Raw genomic sequence first — 12,646 nt, forward strand, 5'->3', positions numbered from 1 at the left:
GGTCCACCCCGAGGGTTGGCATTCGGACCGTGCCCAGCAGGTACTGATGCCCGGTTACAGCTGTGCCCATCGAGTAAGACCGTCCTGCTCTTTCCTTCTGCACACACCCCCGCAGAGCCGTGAACTGGCTTCTCCCCAGGCTCGCATGAGTCGGGCGGCGTAGGGAGGGAGGCAAGAGGTCATTTAGAAAAATAATGCAGAAACCACTGTGCCCACCCTGGCTCACCCGTGTTCCAGCCCCAGAAAAGTATCCAGCCTCCTTACCAAGGCCGACCGGACCTGGCTGCCTTCCACCCCTAGGGAAGCGGCCCTAAAGGGGATGAGTGATGACGTTTCGGTGCTGGATCACAAGGGACTTCCTGATACCTGAGAGGATCAAACTGGGAAAACTGGATTTGCCTGCATATTTCATCCGGGAAGGACAGCAATCAGAGCACCCCTCAGAGCAAGGGAAAGAGGGAGGCTGGCTTCTGTGGGCAACCTGCGTGTGTGTGTGTGTTTAACTCTCTGATGCGGATCGAAATCTTCATTTTGATCAGAACACCCGCCACATATATAGAGCACCTGCTCACTTAGTGTTTTCTAGTGTATAACAGGGTGGGTGTCCCCTGGGGTCTCTTCTGCGAGATCAATCATCTTGGACAATCCCAGCTATAATATCACAATTTTCTCCAAACCAGAATTTCTGGGAGTTACACCTCGGGGGTCCACTTACCAGCACCCCTGTGTGGCCCTGTGCCTCCTCAGAAACCCTCTCCTTCAGGATAGAAGCTTCTTTCCCACTGTTTCATGTACCCTCAGTACAAATCAAGCTTGGGTCCCCTCCTTTCTGGCTCAGGTTCGATGGCTCATCCCACCTGAGCCGGATGGAACAGCCCAGCAGGCTTGCAGGATGGCTATCAAGGAAGCTGCAGTCCCATAATTCCCTGGCAGCGTGGCTCTGTATAGGGCCCCCCGGGGAGGGGCCAGGCCAGTCCATTCTTTCTCAGAGAAGCAGATGCTGGGTCCTAGGAGGTCAATGGCTCATCAACAAACCATCGGCAGGTTTGTTTAGCCATTATTCATGGAGGGGCGTCTCCATGCAAGGCACCATGCTGACTCCTGAGGGACAGAGAGCTAGACGCCCATGAAGCTTATCTTCTCATCCCCAGAGCCAGGTAGGAAATAGCAGGAAAAGAGCACAAAGAAATTGGGTAACACCAATGGCTAGGAAGAAGATACACCGCGTCACACGAAAAAGAGTCACATGGTGGGGGGGGGGAGGCAGGAGAGAGACTGTTCTTGGAGGAGGTGGGTCCCTCTGGGAAGGTGCCACCGCAGCTGGGACTGGGTGGGAGGGAAGGGGCCAGCATGAGATCTGGGGCCAGGGTGCTCCAGGCATGGGGTGGAAGGCAGCCAGGTGATGGGAAGTCACTGGAAGGGTTAATCAGGGCAGGGACTGAATCAGATTTATGATTTTAAAATCTCACTCCGGACAGGTGTTCAAACCACAACTTGTACATGCATGTTCTGAGCAGCATAATTCACAATAGCCAGAAGGTGGAAACAGTCCAAATGTCCATGAATGGATAAACAAAATGTCGTTGCTATGGACTGAGTATGTGTCTCCCCCAAATCCACAGGTTGAAGTCCTAATCAGCAAGGTGATGATATTAGGAGGTGGGGCCTTTGGGAGGTGGTTAGGTCATGAAAGTGGAACCCCATGAGTGGGCTTAGTACCCCAGAGAGCTCCCTTATCCCTTCTGTCATGTGAGGACACAGCAAAAAGATGCCCATTTATGGACCAGGGAGCGAGCTCTCACCAGACACTGTATCTGCCGGTACCTTGACCTTGGACTCCCCAGGCTTCCAGAACTGTGAGAGATAAATTGTTTATAAGCCACCCACTCTATGGTGTTTTTGTTACAGCAGCTCAAATGGACTAAGACAGGGGTATATCCATACAATGGAATATTCTTTGGCCATAGAAAGAAACAAAGTACGGACACACACACTGCAACAGATGAGCCTTCAAAACAGTCCGCTCAGTGAAAGAAATCCGTCACAAAAGACCGCACAGGGTATGATTCCATTTACTTGAAACGTTTAGAGCAGGATCCAGAAAGCCACGAGGTAGATTAACGGTTGCCAGGTGCTGGATAGAGAAGTGAGGGAAGGCACAAGGCGTGCTCCTCCCAGCATTACTCAGCCTCGCACCACTGACATTTGGGCTCGGATCACTCTTCACGGTGGGGACTGTTCTGTGCTTTTAGCAGCATCCCTGGTCTCTGCTCACTAGATTCCAGCAGCATCACCCCCAAGCTGCGACAACCAAAAATGTCCCTGGATGTGGCCTAAGGGTCCCCTGGGGACAGAATCTCCTCCGGCAAGAACCACTGGCCTAGAAGGACTCAGATCTGCTCTGAGAGCTGGGCTCTCCACCATCACAGCATGCTGACTGCGTGGGAAAGCATGATGTGTTTTCAAGGAACAAGAGGTACTGAAATCACCCCTGCAGGCTCCTTCCCTAAACCACCTGCCCCTGCCAGTCCCTGGGGCGGCTGGTCCGACACCCCCGTGAGACCCTTGGCTTTACTAATTGGACAAGACATGGGACTGAGCAGGTCGATTATTTTTGTCTCCCCAGATTTTGGAATCGGGACTTAAGAAGGGGCCAGTAGGCAGTGCCAGGTCTCTGAAATGGTGGCTAATGATGCCAGTGGAAGCTCAAGGCAAGTGGAACAAAGGAAGAGCCCAGAACAGAAGCCAATGGGCAGAGAGGACCCAGAGGGCCAGGGGATGAGAAACTGTTCTGATTCTCATGGCTTTCTGGTTCCCATGACAACACCACCTCCTCCATGAGGACTGCATCAGGCTGGCCTGACGGCCCACCCCTTCACCCTGGAACATTCCCCAGTCCGTCTTTGTACTCTTATAGAACCCAGGCCCAGCCTCCACTCTGGGGGCACCAGTCACAAAATCTGGGGTACGGCATGAGATCTTGGGTACGCCCCCCCTAGAGCCAGCAATTTGGTGGGTGGTCCTGGACCGCTTGAGCTCTCCCCATGGCCTTGGCACAAAGCCCTGACTTCCTACACACTAGCACGAGCGGATTCTGTGGCTGGCAAACAAACAAACAAACAAACAAACAAAAAGCCACCCTCACTGGTCAGATCACTGCCATCTTGACTGACATGGTGCAAAGGAAAAGGTCTGGAAGGAAAACCTGCCTGTGAAACTGGAAAGAGGCAAAACCAGCTAGTCCAGCATTTTTTTAATATATATATGTTTTTTTTAAATTTTATTTATTTATTTATTTATTTATTTATTTATTTATTTATTAGAGAGTGAGCGGGAGAGAAACAGCATGAGAGGGGAGGGGGTCAGAGGGAGAAGCAGGCTCCCCGCTGAGCCGGGAGCCCGATGTGGGACTCGATCTCAGGACCCTGGGATCATGACCTGAGCCTAAGGCAGTTGCTTAACCAACTGAGCCACCCAGGCGCCCGTAGTCCAGCATTTCTGATGGTGGGCTTGAGTGTTGGCTTTGTTGCCATGTGTCTGCTAATTGGCCTCCGCTCCACCCTCCTGGGGGTCTGGAGTCCGGCTGCTGGGTGCGTGATGGACCCACTCCTCTCTCCTGCTCCTTATTTCTGACTCCCCTCCTTCCCTACCCGGCATCTCTGAGAGTGGCTCCTGACCATCCTGACATCACAGTGTGCAGCCCTGAGATTTTCTCTGGGCTGAGCAGCTAGATGTAAGCATTCAGTCCTAAAGCTCTAGAAACACATTGAAATTGGATTTTCCTATTTGCTTTTTTTGCTGATTCCCACGCAACAAGCTTGGGATGAAGTGTAGATGTACGCTGGTGGTCAATCCTTCAGGGTAATTGGCTTTAAAAAGGTTTTTCTGAGATCTCCCCATAATATTACCTATTAAATACAGAGGGGAGCTTGCAGATTTACAACAGGGAAAAAAAATCCATGCCTGAGAAGGGCTGAGCATCACTCAGGTTCACCCTGAATGTGATCAGGAGGAAGCATCAGACCAACCCAGATGGAGGGACATTCTACAAACTCCCCCCAGCCCAGGAGTGGTCCCCTGGACCAGCAGCATCAGCATTGGCCAGAGAGAAACATGGGATTCCTGGCCCCAGCCCAGACCTGCTGAATCAGATTCTTTATGCAAAAACAAGACCCAAGATACGAATCCCCATCAAGGGTTGAGAAGCACTGATCAATAAAATAACTGGCCCGGACTCTTCAAAAGGACAAAACCAGATGGTGGAATGTTCCAAATTAAAGGAGACCAAAGCAACTTGACAATTAAATTAGACATGCCATCCCGGTTTGGATCCTGGATTGGGTGTGGGCGGAGAGGAGGGGGGCCGCTATAAAGGACGTTTTTGAGACAATTGGCAAGTGTTCACTGTAAACTGTGCATTAAATAATATTATTGCCTCTGTGATGTATTTCCTGACTTTTGTAATTGTCCTGTGGCGATGTGGGGTTCTGATTGTCCTTGTTTGTAGGAAATATGTGACGTATTTAAGGGTAAAGGGGAATAATGCCTGTAATGAATTTGCAAAAGAAAGAAAGAAAACTAGAGGGGGTTAGGGAGGGAGGGAGAGAGAAAGCTAATGCGGCAAATCAGGGATTCTGGGGGAAGGGTATATGGCCGTAGTTCTCAGCTGGGGCTTACTCTGCCTGCAGGGGACTCTTGGCAATATTCTGAGACAGTTTTTGGTTGTCACAGCTCAGGGGTACTATGAGCATCCAGGGTCGAGGCCAGGAATGCTGCTCAACAAACTACAGTGCATAGGACAGCCCCCACATGCTGATGATGCGGCCCCCAATATCAGTAGAGCCAAGGCTGAGAACCCCTGATGTGTGGGCCAGTCTTTGCTCTAGTTTTGTACTATGGGAATTCTTCCACTAGTCTATAATATTTCTTTTTTTTTTTTTAAGATTTTATTTATTTATCTGAGACAGAGAGGGCACAAGCAAGGGCAGGGATGGAGGGAGAGGGAGAAGCAGGCTCCCCGCTGAGAAAGGAGCCTGATGCAGGACTCGATCCCAGGACCCTGGGATCATGACCTGAGCCAAAGACAGACACTTAACCGACTGAGCTGCCCAGGTGCCCCTCAAAGTATTTTAAGTAAAAATTGTACAAAGGAAATACCACAGGCAGGCCCATAGAGACAGGAAGCAGGTTGGGGGCCGCCAGGGGCTGGGGGTGGGGAGTGGCTGCTAATGGGGATGGGGCTTCCCTTTGGGGTGATGGGAATGTTCTGGAGATGGACAGTGGTCGCACAACACTGTGAATGTCCTCAATGTCACTGAACCATACACTTTAAGAGAGCGAACTTTATGATCCATGAATTGTGTTGGGTTGAATAGCGTCCCCCAAAGGTCATGCCCACCTGGAGCCCGTGAAGGTGACCTTATTTGAAAACATTCTTGAGAGGAGCAATCAGCATACCATGAGGTCTTACTAGATCAGAGTGGGCCCTGAAGAGGGAAATGGGGACACGAAGGCCCACAGGGAGGAGACTGCGAGATGGGCAGAGGCAGCGGTGGGAGGGATGGGTCTACAGGCCAAGGGTTGCTGGCAACACCAGAAACTAAGAGAAAAGCCTAGAACCAGCTCCTCTGGCGCCTTCAGAGGGAGCATGGCCCTGCCAACGTCTTGACTTCAGACTCTGGCCTCCAGGACTGTGAGAGAAGACGTTTCTGTTCTGAGCCCCGAGGGGCGAGTGCGTGCATTCTGTCTCAATTAGAAAGAGGGTGAAGACAACAGAGACTTACCGGGAAGACACGATGTAACCCAGCACGTGGGCCACTAGGAGCTGCCCGTGTGTCTGCTCCAGGCGGGCACACAGTTGGTGCATTGCTTCCTTAGCAGTGGAGGCTAGAGGGGCAGGTATGGTGAAGGAGGCCCATTTCCGGGCCTCCTCGAAGGCCAGCCTCAGCCGTCCTGGGTGCCCACACTCCGGGAGGCTGGCCCAGAGCAGTTCCCTCTGCTCTGGGCTCAGCGTCCTCCTCGAGGCTGCCAGCAGAAGCTGGATCATCTCTTGCCCTTGGTTTCCGGAGAGGGGTTTCACCTCCCAGTAGGCCTCTGGGTCCGTCAGCGTCTGTCGCATGGTGTCTAGAATCCCCCGCCGCCCTGAGCAGGCTGAGAGGATGAGGTGGACCCTCGGTGGGCATTTGGGAGGCAGCCAGGGGACCCTCCGGGCGCGGCAGATGGAATCCACATCATCCATGGAGTCCAACAGGATCACCAGGGACTCGAAGTTTCGGCAGGAGACAGTGTGGAGGAGGGTGTGGAAAAACTGGACCACCCTGGCATGGGCCTCCAGGACCTGGGCCGGGGGCAGGGGCAGCCCGTAGGCCAGGCACAGCTGGAAGCAGATGCTCTGGAGCAGGCCGCGGGCATTGGAGCTCATCTGTGACATCCCCAGAAGCCGCAGGACGGTCACCGTCTTGCGGCCAAGTAGTCTCGGCATTTGCTCTGCCAGCTTGCACATCAGAGCTGTCTTTCCGATGCCTGGGGGTCCAAAAAGCACCATGGGTGAGTGTGGACGGCCGTCATTCTGCCAGAGCTGCTGCGCCAGCTGGGCCAGGAGCTCCTGGCGCCCGCAAAAGGTCCGGGTGGCCTCAGCACTCAGCCCCAGGTGGTGGCGGATCTCCTGGTAGAGCCATGCCAGCTCCCGCCGGCCCGCCTCCAGCTCCCGGAGGTGCTCAAGGACCTGGTGGTTAGCCCTGGCCACAAACTGCTCCCCCAGCTCCTTCAGGTACTGAGCATGAGCCTTGTTTTTGGGGTTCACCAGGTCTCGGCTCCATGGCAGGTGGTGGGCCTGGAGGACTCCAGGTTGCATGTCGGCAATGCGTCCCTTGAGGCCACTGAGAAGGTTCTGGGCATCCGTGTCCAGGCAGCCATCTGCGAGCCGGTCTACCATCTTGAGGGCGCAGTCTTCCAGGATGTGTTTGTGGAGGTCTTGGATCTCTCTCAAGAAGACGGTTGCCCCCTGGTCTCCGTCTGTCAAGCTCAGCAGGCCCCGGTCTATCTCCCATTCAATGACTAAAAAAGTGAGGGAGATGGGAAGAGAGTGTGGTCATCATTGTGTGATCAGCTGGCCCGAGTGGAGACATTTGAGAGACATATTTGGGAGGTAGGGACATTAGTTCTCCCACTTAATGTGTGCTGGAGTCACCTGGCATGACCATAGACAATATGCAAACTAATGCACTCAAGTGGGTTCCAATAAAACTTTATTTACAAAAACAAGCAGTGGGCCGCATTTGGCCAGAGGACTATAGTTTGCCAGAGTCTCCTGGGGGCTCAAAAACCCCATATGTCTGGGCTCTGCCTCCAGGAGTTCTGATTCAGCAGGTCTGGGTGGGGCCCATGGGTTTGCATTTCCAAAAAGCTCCCAGGTGATGCTGAGGCTGCTGGTCCAGGGGCTGGGCCAAGAATAGCGCTGATTTAGTCATTATTAATCAAAGAAATCTTGGTGTAGGCAGCACAGAGATTCTATGTGAGAAGCAGCCCCGTTATAAAACACTACGGTAGTTGCTGGGGCTGGGGGAGAGGGATGGGGAGTGACCCTTAATGAATATGGAATTTCTTTGGGGGTGATGGAAATGTTCTGGAACTAGACAGAGGTGGTAATTGCACAACATTGTGAATGCACTAAATATCACTGAATCATTTACTTTAAAATGGTTAATTTCATGCCATGTGAATTTCACTTCAATTTAAAAAATATCCAATGTCAGTTTTGGGTGCCTCCCTCACCACACATTCATTCAACAAACATTTATTGAGCTCCCACTTGTGGCAGCCTCAGCTCTCCAGACAACTAGCAGTGAGAAAAATGCCCAAAGGTCCCTGTTGCCTTTGTGGAGTGGTTATTCCAGTCTTAGTGAAAAAATGGACACACAAATGGACAGACGGCAGAAGAGAATATCTGTCCATCCTGGGTGGAGTAGGGCAGGCAGGGCATTTGAGGCCACAGAAAGCTGCTGCAAAGGCATGGGGGCCGGGTAGAAAGTTTTTAATGAGCCTGGAGGCTGAGAGCAAAGGTCGGCATGCTTTTCTGTAAAGGCTCAGATAGTAAATATTTTAGGCTCACAGGTCAAATGGTCTCCATTACAACTATTCAACTCTGCTGTTGTAGTGTGAAAACAGCCATAGACAACATGCGAACTAATATGTTGAGTGTGTTCCAATAAAACTTTATTTATGAAAACAAGTGGTGGGCCGAATTTTGCCTTTGGGCCCTGGTTGGCTGACCCCTGTCCCAGAGCATGCAGCAGCTGCCCTGAGGACCCGAATTTTCCAGAGCCAAGAGCAGACACTGATTTCTCCTCGGAGGCCACTGTTTTGAAATAGCAGTCAGACCTGAGGAGTTATTTTTTAAGCCGCCCTGGGCCCAGCAGAGGCTCCCAGGTCTCTGGAGCTGAGCGAGTCAGGCTCCCTTGGAGACAGGACTCAGTCTCAGAGCCAGAGATAAGAGCCACTCAAAAGCCCTCCTTGGAGTGACACCACAGCCCCCTCAGGCCCTCGAATGGAAGTCGGGGATAAAGGCAACTGACAGTCCTGACATGGGATCCTTCTGGGACACGTCTCAGCATGAATCAATGCAAGACCATCTGCTCTGCTCCCTCAGGCTGCGCGACCTTGGTCAAATCACTGCGTCTCTCTGAGTCTGTTTCCTCTCCCATAATATGGGTGTACTAGTTTAATCTCTCTCTCTCTTTTTTAAGATTTTATTTATTTATTTGTCAGAGAGAGAGAGAGAGAGAGCACAAGCAGGGGGAGCAGCAGAAGGAGAAGGAGAAGCAGACTCCCTGCTGAGCAGGGAGCTCGATGTGGGACGCAATCCCAGGACCCTGGGATCATGACCTGAGCCGAAGGCAGACGCCCAGCTGACTGAGCCACCCAGGCGCCCCTGTGCTAGTTTAACCTTGCCTAGGCTCCTGGCAGCATCTTCTATGAAACAATGCTTGTGAAAAGCTGAGCTCTTTATGCCAAAGGAACAAAGCCAATCTCCAAAGGTTGTAGACTGTGTGATCCCATTCTATAACATCATTGAGATAACAAATTATAGAGATGGAGATGGATTACTGGTTGCCAAGGGCTGGGGACTGAGGGCAGGGCCGAATGTGACTCTAAGAGGGTAGTGGGGGGAACTTTGCAGTGAGGAAACAGTCCCGCATATGGACTGTGGCAGTTATTCGAAGCTACACAGGTGTGAAATTTTCTTAGCGTGAAATACACATGTGCACGTGCACACACGCAAATGCACGTTTGTAAAAGTGATGCTTTGTCAGGGGCGCCTGGGTGGCTCAGTGGGTTAAGCGTCTGCCTTCAGCTCCCAGGGGTCCTGGGATCGAGCCCCGCGTTGGGCTCCCTGCTCCTCAGAGAACCTGCTTCTCCCTCTGCCTCTCTTTCTCTCTGTCCCTCATGAATAAATTAATGAAATCTTAAAAAAAAAAAAGTGATGCTTTGTCTGGTTGTCACAGTGTCCACTTTTGGTTGTACTACTCTAGTTTCGCAAGATGCTACCTGTGGGGGAAACTGGGTGAAGGATACATGGAATTACTTCCTACTTTTTTTTTTTTTTTTTTTTTGCTTTTTTGGGGGAATCTCTATTTCCAAATACAAAGGCTGAAAAGAAGAAAACTGAGAGCCAGGGGCCTGGAAATAGGCTCTGAAGACACGCTGACAGCAGCATATGCCTTTGTGCTTTCTGCTACTTTCAAGGAGTTTCTGTTTGTTCTTTCAAGTGGGAATTCTTTTTTTTTAATCTATTTGTTTGAGAGAAAGAGAGTGTGCTGGGGGAGGGGCAGAGGGAGAGAGAGAGAGAATCTCAAGCGGACTCCATGCTGAGCGCAGAGCCGACACAGGGCTCGATCGCATGACCCTGGGATTATGATCTGAGCCGAAATCATGAGTCGGATGCTTAACCGACTGTGCCACCCAAGCGCCCCTCAGGTGGGAATTCTTCATGGGCTACGCTTGATCGAACGAGATCATGGCTGGGACGAGACCACGGGACAAGATCCTCACAACGATTCCGTGATGTACTACCTCAGACTAGTTCCATTTTACAGATGAGGAAACTGAGACTCGGAACCTGCCAGAGGTCAGTACAGCTGGGAAAGGGCAAGGCTGAACTGCAAGTCCAGGCCCACCCCAAAGCACAGACCCCAGACGCTGATTACAGTCCCAATGGCAGATATCTCTATGAAAGCAGTTAGCACATTTGGCTTCATGTCACAGAGCAAGGAATAACAACACAGTAAGTGCTCAATAGATGGTGGCCATTAATGTTATTATTCACATAAACACTGTATTCAAGATCAATATGTCATTCGTAGTCTTAACCAAAGTATCGGGTTAGCATCACCTGTGATATCAGGTGGGTGTCAGGTACCCCTGGCATGATGGGATAGGGAAGGAACTTCACCTCCGTGGTCTTCTTCCCAGAAACCTATGACCCCCGTCCAACCATGAGAAAACACCAGACAAGCCCAGATTGAGGGACATTCTGCAAAAGACGTGGCCAGCCCTCCTCAAAAATGGTCAAAGTCATGAAAAACAGGGAAAGGCTGAGACACGGTCACAGTCCAAGGGAACCTGAGACGTGACAACTAAACACAGCATGAGAACCTGGACGGGATCCTGGGACAGGAAAACATTAACGGGAAAACCAAGGAACTCTAACTAGACTCTGGAGTCTAGTTAATCGTCATGTACTGATGTTAATTTCTTACTTCTGGCAAATGTACTGTGGTCACATAAGACGTTAACGTCTCTGTGTGAAGAACATACAGAGACTCTGTACTTCCTGCAAATCTAAAATTATCCCCAAATAAAAAGTTGAGTTTTAAAAATTGACATGTCATTACTAGAGTTAATATATATGATAAATAATAATCAATACATTTTAGTACAATTAAAATACTACTGACATAAATTACATTCAATATCTTTAAACAAGTCAATGTGTTTAATATGTTCATAATATAAATCCATGTATTCAATATGTGGACAAAATGAGTTCATGTTTTTAATATTTTTGGTAAGAGAAATTCATATACTATAGTTTTGGTGATATAAATGGACATATCTGACATATTACTGAACACGTGAATGGTAATAATCTGTTTCTTGCTGGCAGCAAGCAGTGGGGAAATGGCTTGGCGACACTGCCATTTTTTAAAAAAAAAAATTTATTGATTTATTGATTTTAGAGAGAGAGGGAGCACAAACAGGGGGTAGGGGCAGAAGGAGAGGGCGAGAGGGAATCCCAAGCAGGCTGCACGCTCAGCACGAGTCTGACTTGGGACTTGATCTCAAGACCGTGAGATGATGACCTCAGTCGAAACCAAGAGTCAGACACTTAACCGACTGAGCCATCCAGGCATCCCGGCAACACTCTATTTTTAGAAAAATCTTTCTGGGAGCCAGTGCGGAGGATGGAAGAGCCAGAGGTTAAGGCTAGAGGTGGGAGGTAAGGGGCCAGCTGAGAGCTGGGTGATGGACTCTGGTCAAATCCCTATTCCCCACCTTAGGTGTAGGAGACCCCTTCCTGTATCTCAGTTTCCACCTCTGAGGCAGGTGCAGGGAGGCTGGAGGACTCAATGTCCCCAGCAGGGGCTGGCTCCTGGGCTAACATAAGGTGACCCGCTGTTCCAGTTTTTCCAGGACTATCTGGGTTTAGCCCTAAAAGTCCCCAAACAAACCAGGATAGTGGTCATCTTAGAAGCCTTCCCTCAGAACCAGGAGTCTCTCTGGGAGAAGGGGAGTAGGAGCTGGAGGAGGAGAAGAAAGGAGGGTCCTAAGGGACAAAGAATCAACCAGGACCTGGCTAAACTCTGGGATCAGTACAATAACCTCTTGCAGAACCAGGGACCCAGGAGCTAGGCTGGTCTGGTATTTACAGGAGTGTAGGCTATGGCATTTGGACAGAACGCGATGCGTGTATTTGAATTCGGGGCATTTCCTGTGGCCCCTGGCAGGGGTCCCCGCAGCCTCACCTGACCAGTGGTAGCGGTACCACTGCTCCTGGGTGATGAGGCCCAGCCTCCGGGCCTCCTGGGCTCCAGAGCGCAGCACAGAGGTCAGCGTGGCCTCTTCGGGCCCGTGGGCCTCCACGGTGCCTAGCGCCTGCAGCAGGTAGGTGGGGGGCACGGCGTTCTCATCCCTCCGGAAGCGTCGAGCCACCAGGTCCAGGTCGCGTGGCCTGGAGGTCAGCTGGGCTCTCAGAGCTTCCCACTCCTTCTCCTCGATCAGCGTGGGGACTGGAGAGGGGCCGTACTGGTCACCTAAGAGGGCCTGGCAGAGAGAGGGGCACGGGTTCAAATCTTGGCTTGGGCGCTCAGCTCCGTGACCCTGGGTGAGATGCACTGAGCCCCCCAGACATGGGCCGGGCTGTGGCGCCACAGTGATGGGTTCATTAAGAAGTGCAGGCTAGAGCCTCAGAGCACCTGCGCGTGAAGGTCCCTGAGAGCAAGGGACATCGGACAGGCACATTTTGAATCTGATCATGTACCAAGCATCAAAGAATCTTTTGCTGGGAAAACCCTCTGTGGAAGCTGACTGATGGCCCCCAAGGATAGCCAACCCTAATCCCTGGCCCCTGTGACACACCTTATATGGA

At 51.3% G+C, this 12,646-nt stretch overlaps 1 protein-coding gene across 1 annotated transcript in view; it reads right to left on the reverse strand.

Annotated features, from left to right (window-relative positions):
* The window catches only part of NWD1 (NACHT and WD repeat domain containing 1), a 60,065-nt gene that overhangs the window by 35,728 nt on the left and 11,691 nt on the right, over positions 1–12,646 (reverse strand). The window contains 2 exon segments of the mRNA XM_078054074.1: positions 5,784–7,056; positions 12,024–12,321. Of these exon segments, the coding sequence (XP_077910200.1) occupies positions 5,784–7,056; positions 12,024–12,321 (1,571 nt within the window).

Source organism: Halichoerus grypus, chromosome 1 (assembly GCF_964656455.1).
Source record: "Halichoerus grypus chromosome 1, mHalGry1.hap1.1, whole genome shotgun sequence".
Taxonomy (NCBI): domain Eukaryota; kingdom Metazoa; phylum Chordata; class Mammalia; order Carnivora; family Phocidae; genus Halichoerus; species Halichoerus grypus.